This window comes from Panthera leo, chromosome A3 (assembly GCF_018350215.1).
Source record: "Panthera leo isolate Ple1 chromosome A3, P.leo_Ple1_pat1.1, whole genome shotgun sequence".
Classification (NCBI taxonomy): domain Eukaryota; kingdom Metazoa; phylum Chordata; class Mammalia; order Carnivora; family Felidae; genus Panthera; species Panthera leo.
The window spans coordinates 65,096,561-65,119,886 of NC_056681.1; the positions used below are offsets into that span (position 1 = coordinate 65,096,561).

At 39.7% G+C, this 23,326-nt stretch overlaps 1 protein-coding gene across 7 annotated transcripts in view; it reads right to left on the reverse strand.

The window, feature by feature from the left end:
* SRBD1 (S1 RNA binding domain 1) overlaps positions 1 to 23,326 on the reverse strand; it is a 204,855-nt gene that overhangs the window by 175,529 nt on the left and 6,000 nt on the right. For all 7 annotated transcript variants that reach the window (XR_006200646.1, XM_042932179.1, XM_042932178.1 and 4 more), the window contains exons 2-5: positions 22,542 to 22,621; positions 19,676 to 19,856; positions 12,531 to 12,917; positions 2,716 to 2,882 (exon numbers count right to left, since the gene is read on the reverse strand). Coding sequence is in view for 6 of the 7 variants with exons in the window: in XM_042932179.1 (XP_042788113.1) it covers positions 2,716 to 2,882; positions 12,531 to 12,917; positions 19,676 to 19,856; positions 22,542 to 22,621 (815 nt within the window). In the remaining variant the exon portion in view is untranslated. The remainder of the gene's footprint in view (positions 1 to 2,715; positions 2,883 to 12,530; positions 12,918 to 19,675; positions 19,857 to 22,541; positions 22,622 to 23,326) is intronic.

Consider the following 23,326-nt stretch of genomic DNA (forward strand, 5'->3'; position numbering starts at 1 on the left):
TTCAAGCTAGTTTCTGTGTTCTTTAGACATGTCCCCATCATTCTGTGAGTACTTTCTTATTCTCTGGCACAAGATACTCCAGGCTTTTACTTTCTCTGCCCCGGCCCTGCAATCAAACGAATAGTACATAGAAACCAAGTTATGGGTGCTAGATGTGCTCACTGCTACTGGGTATCACCACTCAGGCTCAGCATGCATAACACCCATCCATAACTGGTTTCTGAACACAGTTCTCCAATGGAGAGAGCCAGGATACCACAGAGAAAAAAGCTGATACCAGGAATCGAAGTACAGGTAGGGGCAAAGGCACAGTTGTTCCACCACTTTATGATGATTTTGTACTGTGAATGTACAATCTTATCATTATATTTAGCAACTGAAATTGCTAAAATAATAGAAAAAAGTTAGATGACAATATACATTATTAGAAATGGTTGATGGAAAAAAATTAAATCTACTTATGAAAAAAGAAAAAAAAAAAAGAGAGAAGATGGTAAATTAAAGAGGAGGCACATGAGTTCTTCGATTACAATCGATGTATCTTTTACATTCCTGGTAACCCAAGACTATTTTCAGGGGCTGAAGCCCACCAGGGTCATTTTGACAAAAGGCCAATGAACTACTGGTCTTCATATAAAAAGGAGGAAAGGCATCTTTAGAGAAAATTCAGGAAGTTTTTCTTACTATCCAAAATCAACCTCTTTCATTCACATTTTTAACAGAGACCATCAATAAAACATATTTTTTACTTTGCAATCTGGCATATATTATATACACATATATAATTTCATATATAATAAAATTATATAAACATAACATAAATATATATAGTAAAGTTATATAAACGTATAATAAACAGTTTCATGAAACACTATTTACTTTTACTACATAAACTGCAGTCTTACATTTTTTATTCTTTATTTCATTTTTGTTAAAGTGGTAATGACCTACTAAATTAGTTTCACTACTCCTTTACGGGTAGCAATTAACAGATTGAAAAAGCAGTGCTCCAGGAATAGAAAATGCTGAGCTTAAAAAAAATAAAGACCATAACTCGTTACCAAATCTCTATATAATATAAAAAGATCTTCCAAGCCCCAGTCAATGCTCTCATTCACTCAGAGAACTATTCTTCTCCTAATATTCAATACATTTCACTATTAATAGATACCCAGAGAATTAACTCTTTTGCAGAAGTAATTCTATAGATAAAGAAAAAATAATAATAATCTTGACATTAAGTTTCCATTTGTTCTCCATACAACCAAATATTATTAGAATACCTCTAATTTTTAAAACAAACTATTCTTGCTTGTTTGTGACACTTTCCCCAACTTCAGATCCCCAAATCCTCAGATTTTCCTCATTACCTTGCCTTCACCTAAATAGAAAGCTTCAGAATTTATAAACTACTGGCCTTCTACATGTGGCCTGTAGATGGTTTTGTTTGACCCAGAAATTTTTTACATAAAAACTCAGATTAAGGGTTCTTTTAAAAAATAGGACAAGCTGTCAAACTGGGTAGACAAGTCTGCATGTCAGTAATCTGCTGGAGTAGAGGGGCAGCAGTTAGAAGTCTGGGTCTCCAGTTCATATCCCTTGATGCCTTATTATACTAACCTGGTCCTAGAAGACTTGAATCTGATTAACTAGTCATTTATACCACTGAGTTGGCTAATTGATTTGCCTCTCAATGAAATGTAACTCTCCACAATTAGCATTTTAATCCTCCTGGCACTAAAAGAAAGTCAACAAAAGATGTAGAAATAAATGCTAGTGAGTTGCAAGTTCCCCTGAAATCACAGGATGGTTATTAGGCTTGTTGTAAAAATAACCTTTAGCACTTTTAGAATGGCTTGATGGTAAGACTATATACATTGTCATAAAGTTGAAGAACACACCCACTGATATCACAGTGGCTGGCATGTAAGAGACATGCAATAAATGCAGAAATGGTGAAGAGTGTTTTAATAAACTCTACTAAAAATTACAGTTAATCTGATAGTCTTTGTATGCTTATTTCTGAGTTATTACAGTAAGACCAGAGTAATAATTTTTTAAAGGGTGCTTTTCATTCTATAACCACACAAAACGTAAAACCCATTAATATCAAACTACCATGCCCTTTAAAAGAACAGAAAAAGGAAATAGACAGATTTCCCACCAAACTCTATACTGCCAAAAAGTCCATTTAGGGACTTTATAGTTTTAAGAGGGAAGTTTTAAATAAGCTGTTGAAGATTCAGACTAAAATGTACTTTTCATTTGTACTGTTACTTATGACTTTAGATCATTTGATAGTATCTGTGGGTTTCTCCATGGTGCAGGCACTCTATTTCTTTGTAATTAAGTATTTTGTGGAGAGGTGCCTTTCTCCTTTTGTGGAGAAGTGTCCTTCCTTTGCCGTTATGCACAGTCATTTCTGAGAGAATATGGGGTCAAACTCTCAGGTGCACACTTTTAATGCAAAGCTCCTTTCTCCCCATGTGCACTCAAGCTATGCACAAACACTCCAGCAGAGGGAGTGCACACCTAAATAAGGAAAACAGAGCTGACTTTTCTCTGTCAGAAGATGACTATATTCAGACTATTCAAGAAAATAAAACAGCGTAACTGCTGAAATATGCTGCCATTCACTTCCTCACTATTTCTCCTCACTGGCTCATGGGCTCTCTTTCCACTCACAGTACATTCATCCCTTCCCAGGTTTCTTACCGGAGCTCCTCTAGGGTTTGTCGAACTTCTCTCAAGGAATCAGCATCAAGGTTATTAATGAGTTCTTTTCGATACCGTATAATGAAGGGAATTGTGTTATCGTCATTAAAGAGACGAATAATGTTGGCACAAACCCAAAGTTCAATATTAGTTCTCTCAGATAAAACCTGCAAATTAAGGATATGTAGTTATTTAAAATTCTGAAAATTACACATCTATATTGTAACGTATGGTTTAAATATAGCATGAAATAATCGTTCTCCAGTCACTTAGAAACTACTTGCTGTGGTTTAAAAAAATATACATATGTACTGGCAACCATAAAATAGTCAGTTTACTAATTAAATAAAATCCAATCAAAGCCACTCTGTAAACAAGTTCTACAGGGCTCAATAAGACACAATTTTCACTTCTCAGATTAGCAGTGAAGATCAAGGAGTTGGTAACTCACTGTGTTGGCATGAGTGACAGTAAAAGGTACTTTCAATCACTGCTATTGAGAAAGTGCAATTTGGCAGTATCTATCAAAACGTATAATGCATAAACTCTTTTTGACCCAGCATTCCCACTCCTGGGAATTTATCCTGATATAGTCATACCCCTGGATAATTATATTATTTATAATGATATTTTTGGGGATGCCTGGATGGCTCAGTCAAATAAGAGTCAGACTTCAACTCAGGTCATGATCTCACGGTTTTTGAGTTTGAGCTCCGGGTCAGGTTCTGTGCTGACAGCTCAGAGCCTGGAGCCTGCCTCAGATTCTGTGTCTCCCTCTCTCTCTGCCCCTCTCCCCCAGCTCTCTCTCTCTCAAAAACAAACATTTTAATAATAATAATAATAATAATAATAATAATAATAATAATATAATGATATTTTTTGAAGAACTTTTTCCAGAATAGTAAAAGTCAGCAAAAACCTAAATCTACAATGGGGAACTAAAAAATAAATCATGACACGATAGAGTAGAATACCATGCAACTAATCTTATGTGAACTGATAAGGAATGATTCACAAGAACATGGCTTACTTTCAGAAAAGGTAAGTGGGTGACTTAATTAGGAAAACTCTTTTATAAATCTTTTGTATCATGCACATACACTACATATGTGAAATAATTCTTTTTTAAAAAACAAACCTATAGGTTTCAGCAGAATATACATGTAAGCAAAAAAGTTCAGAAAAGTCAGTTTGAAAAAAAGAGACAGGGAAATGCAAATTTCAGTAACTGTTCTCAAAAATGAAGATTTTTCAAAGCACAATACATAAGGCATTAAGTTTTATTATTATTTCAATCTTGATGCCCAAGATCAGCCAAAAATGGAAAGGAAAAAACCCAGAAAAATATTAAAGAATTATCATAATCAACTCATTAACAAAATCAAGTTAATATACAAAACAGAATGAATTTCAAAACTACAGACGAGATAAAAGGCTGTAGTCCAGAGACTATGAAGTACACTCTCACTCTACTGGGAATCTTAAATCCTGAGGCCTACACCTTTTTTTTTTTTATGTTTATTTATTTTTGAGAGAGACAGAGAGACAGACAAAGTGTGAGTGGGTGAGGGGCAGAGAGAGAGGGAGACACAGAATCCGAAGCAGGCTCCAGGCTCCAAGCTGTCAGCACAGACCCTGACGCAGGGCTCGAGATCATGACCTGAGCCGAAGTTGGACGCTTAACCGACTCAGCCACCCAGTCGCCCTTTGAGGCCTACATCTTATCAACACTTGGATGTATCAATACCAGCTTCTGGTGAGTGAGAACCCCCACATCACATCTCTGGCCTCAGCTCTCTTCCACGTAAGCTCAACTCGTTTAGCCAACTACCTGACACATTCTCTTGAAAACATAATGGGCATCTCACACTTTGCATTTACAAAGTGATCTTCCTCTGAAACTTCCTCTAGTTTTCCCCTTATTACATCCAAACAGCAGTTCAAGCCAGAAAACTAAGAGCCTAACCCTTTTGTCTACTTCAACTCTTAAATATACTGTATCACAAGTACATTTGACTCTAACTGCAAAATATTTCTTTAGTTCATCACTGCTCTTCATTTCTTCTTCCCCATACCCACCTAGTTCAATCTAGGACTACTTAGTAGCCTTCAACTATTCTTGCATCCACTCCAATCCCTTCTAGTCTAGTCTCCGTGAACCAACAAGAATTACCTTTTTAAAATGTATACTGGATCATGTCACTTGACTGGTCAAAACCTTTCAATGATTTCCCAGTACATTTAGAATCCAAACTCCTTACCACAACTCAAAAAACATGAGCCTCCAGCCTTCCCCTTCCCCTTATTAGATGCCAGCCCCAAAGGCTTTTTCTCAATTCTAGAACAAGCCCAGCTGCTTCCCTCTTTAGAGGCTTTCCTAAGGTTGCTCCCTCATTCAGAAATGCTCTTCTTGCTATCTTCCCTGACCCCTCCAAAAATCACTTATCAGTGCTTTCTCAAACCTGAACCTCTTCCTGTTTCTTTCTTACTCCAGCCAACATCATCTTCCACCACAGAAAGCCTCAGGAATATTATGGCTATCTCCTCCAACAACACCTTCTCATTATGTAGCAGCCATGCGACTTGAGAGCACTTGACCTCAACTCTACCTTCACAGCATTTTGTCCACAAGTATAACACAGTTGTTTTATAACTGACAACCAGACGGGTGCCCGGGTGGCTCAGTCAGTTAAGCGTCCAACTTCGGCTTAGGTCATGATCTCGCGGTCCGTGAGTTCGAGTCCCACATCAGGCTCTGTACTGACAGCTCAGAACCTGGAGCCTGCTTCGGATTCCGTGTCTCAGTCTCTCTCTGTCCCTCCCCCACTCATGCTCTGTCTGTCTGTCTCTCTCTCTCTCTCTCTCTCTCTCTCTCTCTCTCCCTCTCTCTGTCAGAAATAAATAAAACATTTTAAAAAAAATGACTTTTATAATTGACAGCCAGAGTGTGGCCAGAAAGATTAGTCCAATCAGCATGAAGCTCAAAATCTAGGTTCAACTCCGGACCCAGGTACAATTTCTTCTTCTGGAGAAACACAGCTTGTACATGTTAGACTCCTGAAGCTGAGGATGGCAGCGCTAAGATAATCGTGGAAAGACTGTTTCAGTGCAATGACCAAACTTTCTTATTATACAGGTTAATAAATCTTCTTTATTGCTTAAGCTAGTTTGAGATGGGTTTTCTCTTATTGCAACCAAAAGCATTCTAATCAATGTCCTCAGTATCGCTGTGTGTTCTCTATCATGACCATCTCATCTGTCACCAAGGAAGCAAACTGAACTTCTAAAATGTCTTTTATTTCCTCTCGAGTTCCCTTTCTGCTAGTATCATTATTTTATCTGAACCACAGAGCAGTTTTGTTTTCTATGCCTTCCACTCAGCCTCTGCATTACTGCTGATATTTCTATGCATTTTTTAAATGTTTATTTATTTATTTTGAGAGAGAGAGAGAGCGAGAGAGAGAGAGAGAGAGCACATGCAAGCACATGCAAGCAGGGCAGGGACAGAGAGAGAGGGGGAGAGAGAATCCCAAGCAGGCTCTGCACTGTTAGCACAGAGCCCAAGGCAGGGATCCACTCCCACAAACTGTGAGATCATGACCTGAGCCGAAATCAAGGGTGGGACACTTAAGCAACTGAGCCACCCAGGAGCCCCTGATTATATTTCTAAAACATAGACATAATGAATTCTGTATTTTTTTCTCTTTTTTTTCTTCTGAACACAGGCTCCAATGACTCTTATCTACCTACTGGTAAAAGTCCAGCCACTGTGGCACAGTTTTAAAATCCCTTCCCGGGGCGCCTGGGTGGCTCAGTCGGTTGAGCGTCCGACTTCGGCTCAGGTCACGATCTCACGGTCCGTGAGTTCGAGCCCCGCGTCAGGCTCTGGGCTGATGGCCCAGAGCCTGGAGCCTGCTTCCGATTCTGTGTCTCCCTCTCTCTCTGCCCCTCCCCCGTTCATGCTTTGTCTCTCTCTGTCTCAAAAATAAATAAACGTTAAAAAAAAAAAAATTTTTTTTAAATAAAAAAATAAAAAAATAAATAAAATCCCTTCCCAAGTGTGGTTCCAAATATCACTATTCTAAAGGAGTAAACAATCTAGAAGGGAGAACAAACGTTAATGTAAATAAGTACAAATAAAACAGGATGTGCCAGTGATATAATGTTTTCAGAGAAGAGAAAGGTAATCAAGAAAGACTTTCTCCAGGGGTAGTATTTCAGCTGGCCCTTTCTTAAAAGATAGGCCAGATTCTGAAAGATAGATTGCAGAAATGAAAATGACCAAAATACTCATTATTTTGGAACCATGTGATTGTTACAGCAACCTATGGGTTCCCACTACCCTAAACTACCTCAGCTACCGTTAACTGAAAGGGGCTCCAACTCAGTCCAACTTCCACATCTGGGTCATACTAGGTCCTAACAAATCCAGAAGCATCATATGTGTTAAGGGAGTGTATGCTGCTGCTTGTATAGATTTGCTCCTTGAAATTTAAGACAAGAGAACTCCCTCCATAAGCAGTCACCACGCTTGGGCCTCCAAATCACCCAATTTCTTCTGTCTTAATTTAGTCAAACGTTTATTTTAGCTCATGTTATATGCCAATAACCATACCAAGCCAGTGAAAATCAAATGTAAAAAACCAAGTCCCTCTTCCCAAGGAGCTTACAAGCTAGAAAGAAGACAGACAGACAAGTTGAAATATAGTGTGATCTGTACTCTGAGGAAGCACATATGGATTGTTTTAAGAGCAAATGAAAGGTAGAAACATCTAACTCTGCAGCGATGGAAAAGCACCAAAGAGAATGAAAGTATCTCCAGGCAGCCAATAGGGGCAGGAATTCCAGGAAGAGAACAGCATATCAAAAGCCACTGATGAGAAACCACTGCACATTTTAACATTGCTGCAAGTTCAGGGGCGCCTGGGTGGCTCAGTCGGGTGAACATCTGACTTCAGCTCAGGTCATTACTCGCGGTTCGTGGGTTTGAGCCCGCATCAGGCTCTGTGTTGACAGCTCAGAGCCTGGAGCCTGCTTCGGATTCTGTGTCTCCCTCTCTCTCTGCCCCTCCCCCGCTCATGCTTTGTCTCTCTCTCTCTCTCAAAAATAAATACACATTAAAAAAAATTTTTTTTAATTGCTCTAAGTTCAGCAATGCTAAAATGTACAAGGGGTATTGAGATGAGGTGAAAAATGGAAAGGTGGATGGAGATAGGGGATGAATTCCATATAGGTTTGAACATTATTCTATACTCAACAGTAACCCACTCAATAATGATCTGCTCATTACTGAATTGCAGTTGTTGAGTCAATCCCCCTATGAACCCTGTGACATTTACGAGTCAATGAGATCTGTGGACTAGAGCAAGTGGCTCACAATGTGTGGTCCCCAAGCCAGTAGCATAAGCATCACCTGGGGACTTGTCAGAAATGCAAATTCTTGAATGCCACCCAGATCCACTGAACCAGAAACTCTGAGTGGGGCCCAGAAATCTGTGTTTCAGAAGAACAAGGTGAACAACAAAGACATAACTAAAGGAGTTAAAAGCAGAGACCAAACCTTAGGGATAGGTAGGGGTAAGGCAGAGAAATACTATAGTTTTTACTTTTAAACTATTCACATTTGCTAATATCTAATAATATTTATAGTTAACTGGTGGATAAGACTGAGAGTAAAGTAAAAAGGAAGGCAGTCTCAAGATTTTTTTCAACCCTAACACTTAAATTATAGAAGCACCTTTTGTGACTGTCATTTGAAGCTAACACTTGAATAGGGCTTATTATGTTCTAAACATTTTCACTTATTCAGCATTAATTCAAATTATATGATAGGTATTAGTGCTCCCATTTTAGAGACAGAAAACCTGAGGTCCAAAAAAGTTAAATTGCCTAAAGTTCCACAAGCTATATTACCTTTTCAAAAATCTGATGTGTGCAAAGCAAGATGATTTTTTCAGGCAAAAATATAAATTAATCAAACATCCTCACTTCTCTTCCTGAATCCCACTAGAGATGAAACATGGTGCCTTCATACTGCCCTCTGGTGTCTAAACTTCCAACAAAATGGACTTCTCCCAGAGTGTCCTGAGATTTACTTCTCCAAATCTATATTCGATTCCCTCAGTTAAAAAAGGAAACATCTGGGTATCAACAAACTATAGCTTTAATCACCCGGGCAGCATCTACATTTTAAAAGAACATCTAAATTAAATTCAACCCTAATGAGAATTGAGAGATGCAATTTTCTACTCAAAATCATCTCCAAATCAGCAGTTGGACACCTCCTTTCTGAAAAGCTTTTGATCCCTGCTGTTCTCTTTACCCTGGTCTATTTATTTTTATTATATCACTTATTTTATCACACACAGGAGCTTCCTTAAAGACTGCAAAAGGAAAAACTATGCTGTTATAATCAATAGTGGTTATAGGAAAGACGACAGGAAACTGGACCATATAGAGTACTGTAGGATGCTGGTAAGGTTCTGTTTCTTGAACTAGAAGCTTGTTACATGGTCACACTTTCAAATATTCAAGAGCTATACACTTAAGTATAATTTTCCGTATACATACTTCAAAAACAGGTTTTTTTAAATTTTTTAATGTTTCTTATTTTTGAGAGAGAGAGAGAGAGAGAGAGAGAGAGAGAGAGAGAGAGAGAGAATGAGTGGGGGAGGGGCAGAGAGAGGGAGACACAGAATCAGAAGCAGGCTACAGACTCTGAGCTGTCAGCATAGAGCCCGACATGGGGCTCAAACCAAGGAGCAGCACAATCACGACCTGAGCTGAAGTCAGATGCTCAACCGACTGAGCCACCCAGGCACCCTTCAGTTTTTTGGGGTTTTTTTAAAGCCCATCACAAATACCAGATGAATTAAAGAAACAAAAAGGGCTAATTCCATTGTTGTACTTAATCTCTCCTGGAACAACAGGTAACCTAATGGGTGGTGTGTGCTTATGTGCAAAACTACAGTGAAAAAGCCAATTTAGAGACACCCACCTCCTTCCTGTCCCCCTTCTTTCCCCAGTTTTGTCATCCCATCATCCTGATCATTTCCTGCAAGAAAAATGGCTAATAAAGAGGGTTGGCTTGCTTTTCCTACCTAATTTAGCAAACTTTACTAATATATTATATGTGGCTGTTCTACTCACCTACTTCCAGCCCCCTCAAAATAAAGAAACTATATAATAGCAATCACCATTTTGAAGCATTTAATTTTTCTCAAAAATTGGTTGTAGCTAGTCACCTCTTCAAACTCTCATAAAGGTCATGGTGTTTATATTATATTTGCATAATGATATAATGTGTTTAACAAAAACCAGTTTCTGATAGTGACCACACATTTGTAGTTTTGGGGAAAGGGCTGAAGAATAGGTTGCTTCTGCTCAAGGGATCCAGAGATCCCCAAAGCCTGATTAAGAAATGGACACAAAGTATGTTTCTAATGAAGTCTATAAATAACTTAAGTACTTAAGTAATGGCAATGCAGTTTTCCGTCCCCAAACAAGATGGTGATGTCCTGAAAAATCAGTGGACTTTTCAGAGTTGAGAAACACACCACGAAGGGAAAAAAACAGAAGGTCATGGTGTCATGGTGGGCAGGAGCCACGGGGAACAGCACACAAAATGAAAGAAATATAAAAGACATTTCCCACATGTTCAATTAGTAATGATTAATAATCTCTATATAATTAATTTCCATTGACCATTCCTTACTAAGTATTTTTCAGGATTTCCCAAAGACCTTGGCCATATATTGTGTTCTGTGGCAGATAATATGCATATCAAAGCCATTTCAATTAGTCTGGTCCTCACCCACAGGTTCAAGGCCTTCCTGATCATCAGACTCAGCACTGGTCAATCTCACTCTTCTCAATCCCCTCTCCCCTAACACCTGCCACTGTTGTCAACCATGTTTGGAAGCAGGAATGCAGTGCCAAGATAAAATTATTCTCTGCTGCTTATGGGGAATAAGAAAGGAATGAAAAAGATCCATATATATCACAAGAATTGTCTGAAAAAGTAACTCAGGGTTGGACAAGGATGACTACATCTGGTTAAACAAAAAACCCAAATGCAAATCACACCTAAAGTTCCCCAGGCAACCCCTAAACCCACCTAGAAAATGCTGAGCTTACTCATTGTCAGGGTGCTCAGTGAAGGTGGCCGCTGTAGCAACCACTTCTCCTAATTCACAAGCAAGGAGTGCCAGATTCCAAGGACACGCTTGTTTGAGCTGTCAAAAATCACTTCCGACAAGGGAGGGGAGGAGAAAACAATGCTTGGAATTGAAAGGAAAGAGAGAGAAGTGAGAAAGTATCTTCCTCAAGTCCTCATGGTTTTTCAATTTCTGGTTCAAGGCCTTTAGGAGACTTGATCACACTTTGTCCCTTACATTCTTTGAAAGACCTCGGTGTTCTTGGTAATAAATAAACTCTTTTCATTTTAAACTCATTACAAGTAGTTTTGTATTATTTGTAACTGAGAGACAACTGGGTAAGGCAGGACCATTTTCTTCTCTTTTTCTGTTACATAGATTAGGGGATGGGTGTGAAGCAAGGTACCACAGAGTAAGGAGCCCTTAATTTTGAAGAACTTACAACCACACTTCAAGAGACTTCATCGTCTTTGAAACCTTCCCCCCCCCCTCCCTCCTGCTCACTGTCCACTACTAGAGGCAGATCTGTGTCAATAACAGAAATAAGCTTGTAAGCGTTAGTGAAAAGAAAGTGGGACATATCCACCTGTCCCTGTGAGTCTGGACTGGAACTAAGCAAGGAGTCTGCATTTTAAGAAAGTCTTCACATGAATCGGATACAGGTGGTCCATAAACCATCCTTTTAAAACATTTCTTTGTAGGCTTAAGTGAATAAGGAAAAAGATGGTATACAAAGGAGCCTAATTATACACTGTTTCTCCAAGAAACTTTGAACTATTTAGTTGAGGAACAAAGATGAGAAGAAAACTCTGAGGCAGCATCCTATTCCTTAGTGGACCAGAGAAAAGAAAAATCATAATTAAAAATTACTGGCGATGTTCCTCTGAAGAAAAAGGTAACCCACACACAGTCCCAGGCTGAGAAGCCAGCAGAGGCCCCAGGTTGCAGAGCAGTAATTCACAGAAACAGAAGAAGTTACATCAGAATCACCACAAGACAAGTAAGAAAGAGGGAGGTCATGCCCATCTACCCGGATGGGCACTGCCATAATTAAGTTTGAGATGTCCCCCAGAGTGTGTTGGCACACATAGAAGGTTGAGAATCACTCTTTAAAAGTCACTCTTCAGGTCTTCTCTGCCATTCCCAAAGCCAGTCAAGAAACTGGGAGAAGTCAATGGCAGCTCAAGTTGAAATTCAGAAGAATTTTCCTAAGAAATTTCTAGCCTTGTTTATAGTATATTACAACATTACATTACGAGTTAGAGATGTACTAATGGCTAACGACCTAATCACTCACCTACTTTTACAGGGAAACACAGGCCAAGTTCAAAACAAAAACTTAACAATGAACTTTTGAAGGCCCAGTCTGTTGGTACAATCTCTCTACAAAGTGCATGTTCACTCCAACACCATGGCAGAGACCAACCTTGCCCAAGGTCATAGCTCGTAGTTCAAGAGCTGGCGATGATGTGATGATGAGTGCTATAATACACAACGGCGTACCTGGGACAGGAACCAGTGCCCAAAGCCTCCGGAAATCACTGGCAAAACAAAAGAGAACTAAAAACTCCCAACCCTTTCCTTAGCCAGTGCCACTCCTACTTAGTGAAACAGAAAGGAATCAAATGAACTAAAACGCCAGAAAGCAACTGCACATACCTGTACTATGTCCCAGTTCATTTCCACCTCCTCCTTAATATTGGTGGCATTTGCTGGAAGCCTCACAGGCTGCCCTTGGGGACATGTTTCCGTCTTCATTTTCTTTAAAGGGGACTGACCAAATGTAAAGTCATCTCCATTCTCTTCCTTCTTGCACGCACCTTCCCACATGGTGCTTGTGGACGGCATCTCTGCAGCCTCGTGCCCACTCTCTATGGTGCTGGCCCTGTTGCCTTCTTCATCAACTTTTAGCTTTTTGGTCCTCTGACCTGAAGGTGACTGAGCTGAATTTTTCCGTTTTGTCTTTGCTGTTTTCAGAGTCTGCACAGTATCCAACTTATTTTTTCTGTCTTCCAAATCAACATCAGCAATAGCCACAGAGTTATTCTATCAAATGGTAAATAGAACACATGAGAATTAAAAGAGAAAAACTGAATGCTCTGGAATATTATTCAGCAATAAGAAGAAACAAATTATGGTACACACAATAGCTTGGAAGAATCTCAAGGAAACTATGTTGAATGGAGGCGGGGGGGGGGGGGAAGGCAATTGCAAAAAGTTACACACTTAATAATTTTACATAATATTAATGATTTATGATTTATATAACATTCCCCCCAAAATTAGTGGTTACTGGGTGTCAGAGACTGGGGTAAGGGTCAGGAGACAGGTGGATGCAGCTACAAAAAGGCAAATATTAGGCAATACTAGGGATCCTTGTAGTGATGGAACTGTTCTGGATGGTGGATACACATAGGCATACATGTGATAAAACTGCACAGAACTAAACATACAGATATACACATATAAAACTGGAGAAATCTCATAAGATCCCTGGATTTTATCAATGTAAATATCCTGGTTGTAACATTTTACTATCGTTTTGCAAAATGTTATCACTGGAAGAAATTAAAGGGTACACGGTCTCTGTATTGTTTTTTTACAACTGTATGTGAAACTATAATTATCTAGAAATAAAAAGTTTAATTTTTAACAATGAGTAAAGGATAAGTTTACACGTGCTGGAAAAACCAAGATTTAAAACCTACAATCAAAAGTCAACTCTTTGGGGGAAAAAAGTAACACTCACACACTCATAAAACTCAACAGGCTATACCTGCCACCAATTTATGCAGAAGGCTAGGGAAGAGAAAACATGGCATGACAGCAGAGTAGTGCCAGGAGTTTTTCTTTAGGAAGAGTCTGAGTAGCAGTCCACACTAGTGTTCAGGGGCTACTCTCTCAACCGCCCCCAGCCCTCGTGACAGCTCAAGTGTGAAGGACTGATACCTGGCATTCATTTTGGCAATGGAGTGGTAAATGACATATAGACCTTGCCTGTATGGAGTTTACAATTTCACAAGCTAGCCTGTTTGGGATTGCCTAAGTGATGCAGATGGCACAAACTCAACCAAAGCAAGAATTCCCTAACTATTTTTCAGTCAAAATCCAATTCTCTCTCCTTTATCAAGTATTTTTCCAGAGTTCCTGACTACTGAAAATACTGGAAACTACAATAAAGAGCACCCCTCCCACCACCTAACCTGGAAATGATGTAGCCCTCTGGGTATTACATTTTTAGCTGCAACATAATGGGTAAGAACAGAGATATAAAAATAGAACAAGTCCTAGGTCCATATGAGTTGATAATAACTCTGATCATATGACTTGACATAGCAAAAGAAAGGTGTCAATCATACAGAGGGCTGTCAGCCACAGAAGAGAAGAAAAAGAGGAACTGTAAAAAGCAAATATGACCAGCATTCTTCTAAGCAAGGTGCAAGGAAGAGGGAAGCTTAGCATACAGATTCTGAGTATTTTGGTCCCAATGGTAAGATAGCCCTCCTGTGAGATGGACAGACCAGACTACCTTAGATATGTGCATTTAAAACATTTGATGTCATTGTGACAAACATAATACCTAGGCCACAGTAGGCATTCAATAGACCCAAAAAAATGGATTTATCTAATTCTCCCAATCTGAATCCATGCTCATCAAGTAAATTTCTGATTCTCATTTAAGTGCCTACTTACTTCAACCTCTGAGGAGTGATGATACCAGTCAGAAAAATGTCATTAATTATTAAACCACTCTTATGAGCACGGCTGATGTAAAACCACCCAAGAGAGATAATACCGTTTCCTGAAATGCTGACAAAATCATGTTGCTAACTTAGAAACCCAGTTCCAGGGGCGCCTGTGTGGCTCAGTCAGTTAAGCGTCCGACTTTGGCTCAGGTCATGATCTCACAGTTCATGAGTTCGAGCGCTGCTTTGAGCTCTGCACAGACAGCACCAAGCCTGGAGCCTGCTTCAGGTTCTGTGTTTCTGTGTCTCCCTCTCTCTCTCACACTCTGTCACACTCTCTCACACCCTGCTCACACTCTGTCTCTGTCTTTCTCTCTCTTACTCTCTCTCTAAAATAAATCAAACGTCAAAAAAAAAAAAAAAAAAAAACCCAGTTCCATGACTTACATGCTACCCATGAGCAAGTCACTTAGCATTTCTCACCTTGGCTTTCTCATCTATAAAGTCAGGATAACAACAGCATCTGCCTCAATGGGTTGTTGTGAGGATGAAGTAAGCTCATACAATTGAAGTGCTGATCATGTTGCCTCGCTAAGGGTAAGCACTAAAATATCTGTGAACACCACCACTACCACACCTAGACCACCTCCTAGGAGAGGGAAAAGGAAGTAGACAAAAAAACGAAGAAAAAGTAAAATGACTAAGAGGAAAAGAAGAAAAGTCAACAGTCATAAAGACCCTTAAGGGTATCCTCTCTGGAGTCTTTGGGTAAGACTTACCTAGTGTTTCTAAGTGTTGTCCATGGACCCCTGGGGGCCCTAAAGCCCTTTCAGGGTCTATGAGATCCAACTCCATTCAAAATAACGCTAAGACATTATTTGCCTTTTTTTTTTTTTTTTTTTGACATTCACTGATGGTACGAGAGCAACGGTAGCAACACCCAAAGGCAATGACACAAAGCAGTACTAGCAATCACCGTTCCCTCCACAGCCACACACTTAGAATAAAACAATGTTGAGTTCCACAATGCAGTTAAAAATTACTAATTTTTAAGGTTTCATTCCTTGAAAACACACCTCTTTAATCCTCTATGTTGAACTGGTCAGTCCACGTAAAGCACTTCTGCTGCGTGCGGGTGCATACAGATATGCACCGGTTGTCTGAAGCAAAGCTCTCCTGCACCTGTGTCAGTTGTGAACTGAACTGGCTTCTTTTTCCATACACCACCATGTTTACTTGAAATAATGACTGACAAGTTATGGATTTTCAGACGGGATCTGGCAGACATTTTCTCATAAATGAACTGAGACTGTCACTGTTAAGGACACACCTGACATTTGCAACCAACAGTAAAATTCAAGATTTAAAAGCGAAAATTAGAATTTTGAAAAATTTGTATACACTGTGAACTTGACAGCTTCCCAACACCGTGATGAGACTGGTGATTATATTAATAAATGTAACATTTTATCATCAGATAATGAAAGATGCTAACATTTGGGAGATCTGCATAAATTAGTGAATCGATATTTTGCAAAAGACTGATATACTTTATGTCACATATTCATGCATGGGTGAAAGATCCATCCAAATAACACAGACCAAAGGGTTTTAATGTAATTGTCTAAAAAAGTTCATTAATTTGATTTCGGATTCCACAATGAAACAAACTTTTAAGAAACTACCACTTCCTAAGTTTTGGTACTGCATCGAATAAGAATATCCACATTTATCTGAAAAAAGCTTTTAAAACACCTCTCCCTTTTCCAAATATGTATCTGTGTGGAGGCGGGTGTTCTTTATACAATTTCTGTCATATTCTAGTAAGTCAGACATCTGCAAAAATGTAAAACAGTGTCATTCTTCTAATTTTTTGTAGTTGGTTGGGAAAATATATACTTCTTTTTCACGAGAGTGTTAGTTGCATAATCATATAATAGGTTTATTATTTTTAAATTGATCAATATTTTAATTTCTCATTTTTAATTTCTCATATGGTAAATATCAGTACCAAAAACCCACATAACCAAAAGTTCCTTGTGGTCATCAGTAACTTTTAAGAGTGTAAAGGGGTTCAAAGACCAATAATTTTGAGAAATGTGGATCTAAACTATCAAAAACATAGGGAAATATCTCCCCATTTTATAAGATTCTATAGCCTGTCTTAGTGACATACTCAAGTTTAACATGCCTCCATCAGAACATTTCCCTCCTTATATTCAACCTCAATCTTTGGCAGACTGAATAATCAAAGCTCATTCTCTTCTGCCTTCATTGGTTTTTTTAATCAGCCTTAACACTCCAAATGGTTGTTATGTAGCCTATGACTAAATCCAAGAAAAATCAGATCACTCCTCTTTTTGCTGTCTCCAAAAGTAGTAAACTAAGGTAAAAATGTGGCTCATTGTGTCTTTTCCAGTCAAATCAGTCAGCAGGCCTTGGCCTTGCCTTGTGTTGTACTGTGTGAGCTTGACAGAGAACTGGAGAGGGATAAGGAGTCAAGGGGACGCTTCTTAAAAATTAGACTTTAAAGAGCATTTTTACACTCTGTAGCAACTGAGCCACTGGAAGAAAAGTTGACAAGAAAAAAGAAAGGGGATGCCTAACGACACAGACCTTGATCCAGAGGGGATGGCATTGACAGCCCCAGCAGTGGGACTAACTCTGGATAGGAGGGATGACATTTCCTCCACTGTAACAGGACAATGAACACAAATACAGCTAGCCCGGTTGTGAGACAACAGGAAGCTCCATATATTCTCAAATATGCAAAAGGCAATGTCATCAGCTGAGAGGGAAAGAGGAGGAAGAAATTTAGGAAGTTGAAGAAAAGAGAAAAAATTGGAAACACAAATCTGCCAGAGAAAAAAAAATGAGTCTACCAGGTATTTTTAGTGTAATTTTGAGGTCTGAGATTATGAATCTAAAGGAAAACAAATTAGGTCAAGGCCATTTTCAGCAACAGTCAGCTGCTCAGTGCTGGCAGAAGAGAGGCGATGGCTCACCCAGTGTCGGGTTGATCATCCACAGGTGACTGAAGGCAAGAAGGGCAAAACTGGTGTGACTAATAAAAAGTGATTTAAATGAGACACTATGTAGTCTAGGCTAGGTAAGGCAGGAAAAGGGCTGACTGGCAGTGATCTGTGATGCAGATCTGGGTCATGGCTCTCAGCCCTGGCTGTCCACAGAAGTCACCTGAGGAGCTTTAGGAAAGTAATACCACGGATGCTCAGGTTAACCCCCACAATTCTTTCCAGGCTTAACTGGTCTAGAACAGAGGTTGTCACTAGAACACTAGAGTGACCTTGTCACTGACATTTTTTCAAGTTCCACAGGTTGAGAGCTACCAGTGAGAAGTTGTGTCAAGGCTATAAAACAGTGGCAGTGAGAGTACCTAAACAGGGAGCTGGGAGAACAGGAAATGGTGAGATAGTGCCCCAAAAGTGGGATGGCTGAATAAGAATGCCAGTAGTAACAGTTTCTAATGATGACAGGATTCAGGCTGAGTTCATGAGAGGGGTGATAGAGGCAGAGAAGACGAAACAGTCCCTGGAGATGAGAAGGTCAAAGAACCAGGAACATAGGGCATTAGGGAGCTCATCCCAGTGGAGGGGAAATCACTACAAACAATGGCAGAAGGTGGCAAAGAGAGATGTGAAGTAGGAGCTGAGCTGAAGTCTTCAAAAAACAAAGAGGAGTGGCCAATGGGTTGGTCAATGCCAGCAACACAGAGAGGAAGACACTAAATAATGATGAATTTTGTCTATGATGTTTAGTAAAAACAAAGTTATCAGCAGGCTACCAATTCTAGCTCGACCCAAAATAAGGTTTTCAATTACTTTGTTTGGCGGTGGCTAGAGGAGCAAAATGCCAAATCCAATGAAATGAAATCTTCTAACATGCTAAAAGTACTTTCACTGAGGTATAAAACATGTGAATTTTGACAATTCTGGAAGAAATTCTAAAAACTTCCCAGAATGTTTCTTATTTTAAATGTAATTTTTTTTAATCTCTGTTTATTTTTGAGAGAGAGAGACAGAGTGTGAGCGGGGGAGGAACAGAGAGAAAGACACAGAATCCGAAGCAGGCTCCAGGCTCCGAGGTATCAGCACAGAGCCCAACACGGAGCTCGAAATCATGGACGGCAAGATCATGACCTGAGCCGAAGTCGCACGCTTCACTGACAGAACCACCCAGGTGCTCCCCAGAATGTTTCTTAAGTGAGAGACTTTCTATTTGAATTCTCTTTTCCCCTTATACACATATAACTGAGCATCATTGGAAGGATCAAGAAGTCACCATGACAAGGTTTCTTAAACTGTAACTTCTTGAACCATACTTTAAAATTTAGAAGACAGGCATGGGAAGAGAGCATTCATAACTTTTATCAGATTCTCAAAGGGTTTATGACTCTAATACCAACAACCACTGAACTAAGAGATGTTTCATAGGTTAGGCAAGCAAGCTACCTTTAAGTAAAGCCATGCCATGCTTAATGAAAAAACCTCCAAATTCTGCCAACAAGATGATATAAGTCAACACTTTCTCAGCTATAGGTAATGCCCATTCGCCCATTAAAAGTGTGTTCAGTGAAAAGCTTGTATGCAAAGATGAAGAAACAGAGGATAATAGGAGAAAAGACTGATTTAAATAAAAGCCCTATCCAAGGGCACAGGAAAGTACAATGTAATGTCCCCAACCATACATAATAAATATGTCCCTTGAAAGTCAGGCTTCTGTTACATATTAAGAGTATTCTTTCAAATGTACTATGGAAGCAGTTATTTAAAGGAATAGCACAGAGAATGATTTTGGAGATGCATTAATTTTTTTGTAATGCAATAAAGTCTATAACTTATTTTTTGGCTTTTTTTTTTAATCCAGTTTGGTAGAGATATAGTGTTTGCTTATAGCAAAAAATATGTGAGTTGATTAATACCCTTTCCATTCCAATACAGTGGACCTGATGATAAATACTATTAAGGCCCACAGCAGAGAATACCACTGCCCAAGAAGTTTTGTCATCTACCTGCTTCATCCTTTTCTCTGTTAGAAGAAAGCAGCGTTGCCAATTAGGAAAGCACTGCAGTGTTCTCTCCATCCAACTAAAGCACCTACCAGCTCCTCCTTAACAGCCACACCTTCCGAGCCATCACTCATCTGTAGGGTGGTCTTCTTTACCCGTCGCACCCTCTTTGGTTTGCATTCCTTGGGAACAGGCTGCTTACGACTTCTGGGGACTTTCTTTTGGGGCTCCCAGGCACTATCTTCCTTGTCATCTTCTTCAGAGGCAGATGATCTAGGAGTAAATTGATAGAAAATGAAGGAAAAATGAAGCCAAATGTTAAAGACAAAAAGACACGCTTCTCGAAAAAAGAATAAGGGGGGCGCCTGGGTGGCTCAGTTGGTTGGGCGGCCGACTTCGGCTCAGGTCATGATCTCGCGGTCCTTGAGTTTGAGCCCCGCGTCGGGCTCTGTGCTGACAGCTCAGAGCCTGGAGCCTGTTTCGGATTCTGTGTCTCCCTCTCTCTGACCCTCCCCCATTCATGCTCTGTCTCTCTCTGTCTCAAAAATAAATAAACGTTTAAAAAAAAAAAAAAAAAGAATAAAGTAGGAAGTGTTTAATGTAAAATGGAATGATGTGAGTACAAGCTATGAATACATATTGCTAAGTACTGAAACAAGAGCTGATCAAAGGCCAATGTAAAAATAGTCCGGATATGCGATGAATCACAGGTGTCTCCATTCCCCTCTCACCTATACAGCGCATGCGCGCACGCACACACACACACACACACACACACACACACACACTCACTCACTCACTCACTCACTCAAGACAGAGGAAATCATTCATTACGTATCGCAAGTTACTGGGTGGTGTCACACCACAGTCTGTGAGGTTTGCTATTATACCAATGAAAGCACTTTAACAATTTCCTAAGTGGTAATCAAATTAATTTAAATGAAGTTCCTCAAACCAATGTAAAGAGTGGGAAATAGCTGTAGGAAACATCCTAAATTACATAAAAAGCCAGCACCAGGGTGCCTGGGTGGCTCAATCAGTTAAGCATCCGACTTCGGCTCTAGTCATGATCTCACGGTTAGTGAATTCAAGCCCCGCATCGGGCTCCATGCACTGACCACATCAGTGGATTCTCTCTCTCTCCCTCTCTGCCCCTCTCCAGCTCACTCACTCTCTCTCTCTCTCTCTCTCTCTCTCTCTCAAAATAACTAAATAAACTTAAATAAATAAATATATATATCCCAAATTAGACTCCTCACCACGTTCACTTCCAGGACCCTAGACTTCTACAATAATCTCCTTAACTGATCCCCTGCTTCCATTCTTGCTCCCCTACAGTCTGCTCTCCACCAAGAAACCAGAATGATCTTTTACAAATGTAAACCGGATCATGTCACATCTCTGCCCAAACCTTCCAATGGCTTCCCAACCCCCTGTCACCAGCTAGACCCCAAGACCTGACCTTTACTGCCCACTTGCTTGTACTAACATTTTTCCCGTCTTACATTTTCCTTTAAGTTCTTCTTTCTGGCAACTTATCCCTTAAATCAGGCAAATGAAACCCAAAACCACCCTTCAGGTGATGGGACTTCCCTGACAAGACCTCTTGCAGGGCCAGTCCACCCAGTCCCTTTGGGCTAAACCTGACTCGCACCTGCACAGACAGACCTTAGGGTGACCCCTGAAATGTCCAGCAATTACCTTTACCTTGTTATAATACTAAAACCTCCACCCAAGGAGGGCCACAAGCCTCACTTACATAACATGCAATGTATGTATGGGCATGTTTCCTTAAGGTGCATGTGTGACCTTATGCCCACCTCCACATACAATGACAAGGCTTCTCTTGTCATCCTAACCCTAAACAAAAGGTACCTATTCACCCTCTTTTGGGGAGTCACAGCTTTGCAAGATATTCCCAGTGATCTCCTTACTTGTTGCAAATAAAGTTTACTTTGTGTGACAACTCCACCTGGTGTATCTGTGACTCACTTAGGAGCAAACTCAGGTTGGTCCAGTTAGATAACTTCAAAATAAGATGCTGACACCTTGTCAAGGCCTATTAGGTCCCATCCATTCCAATCTCATTTCTAGTCACTCTCAGCCTTGGTGACTCTTGTCTGGCCACCCTTGTCTTGCTGTTGCCTAAACACACCAAACTCATTCCTGCCTCGGGGTCTTTGCACTTGTTGTTCCTTCCACGTGGAACACCCATCCCCGTATCCTTGCAAGTTGTTACTTCCAAATCTCATTTAGACTCTTGCCACATCCTCCAAAAGAAGTTTCCTGAATACTGTATCCAAGATGGTTCCTGACCAGAACACTCACCATGCTATCCCTTGCCCTGTTTAATGTTCTTTTAGAGTACTTATTACTGCCTAATATTTATCAGTCACTATTTAACAAATAACTTCAGGGCACATACAGTACAGTGCTCTAAAGCAGAGGCTCTCAACTGAGGACAATTTTTTCCCCCTGGGGAACATCCAGCAATGTCTGGAGACATTTTTGATTGTCACAACTGGGACAATTTTATCAAACTGGGAAGATCCTTTTGGCACTAGTTAGTAGAGACCAGCATTCCTGGTCTCTACTACATCCTACAATACAAAAGACAGTCTCCACAGCAAAGAATTATCTGGTCAATAGTGCTGATTTTGAGAAACCCTGTTCTGAAGTGATATAAAAAAACTCCTTGCTCTCATGGAGCTTACACTCTAGTGTAAATATCATGGTATATACTTGGTTACTTTCTCTCTCCTTGTTCAATAGTTGAATACCAACACCGAAACAGAGCCTGGTACACAACATGAGTTCAATAAACATTTGTCCCGTGAATGAATGAAAAAGACAACAGTCTTCCTCAACCCAAATGACTTACATTAGTAAGTGACAGAATGCATTTGTCCTTAAAATATACATCATTCTCCCAACCCCATAGGAAACCAATATGCTTACAACTCTGAGAAGGAAGAGAATTCATCTTTGGATACCACAGTCTGGACCTTGACTTTTGCTCTTCTTGGCAATGATGACATCTGGAAGAAACAGAAGATAAAATCAGCATGATGTGAATCACCTGAATAACTGATCACTTACGTTGTCTACAAAGCGATGTGCCACTCAAAACTAACACTCCAATAGCTCCGCTGTTAAAAAAAAAATGCCACAGAAAAAAAATGAGAAGTATTCAAAAGCCCAAACACCGGTTTCCCCTCCTATGAGGCTACCAAATATAAGAGCAGCTAACAGCCTTCCAATGGTTTCAAAAGCCTGAGGAATGTGGGCCACCTTTGGAAAAATGTAAGCTCCAGTAGGGTGACAACTTTTAGGTTTTTTTAGAGTTACATGAGTGAATATACCACAAGCACTATTAGATGTTTTATCAGACAGCAAATTATAAAGTCCTTTATCAAACTATTTTAAGGATAAGAAGTATTTTCCCACTTTTATATCTTCTTACAATATAAAGGCCTATCTATAAAGTTGACAGTCAAATAAATGTTGATGGACTGAAAAGGCAGCCACGTTATTCTTAAAACAAGAACATCTATTCCCTTAGTTTATGGTATTTAAATAAAAGACTTATTGGAAAATAAAAAATAATCACTAATGTCACTAGAAATAGTTACCAGCTCTTCAAAACACGGAGACAAATAACCTGAGACATCCTACAATATAGGAAGTCAGCAAATTTACTTCAGCTAATAAATTTTATTACCTAAAGAGTGTATGTCAAACCC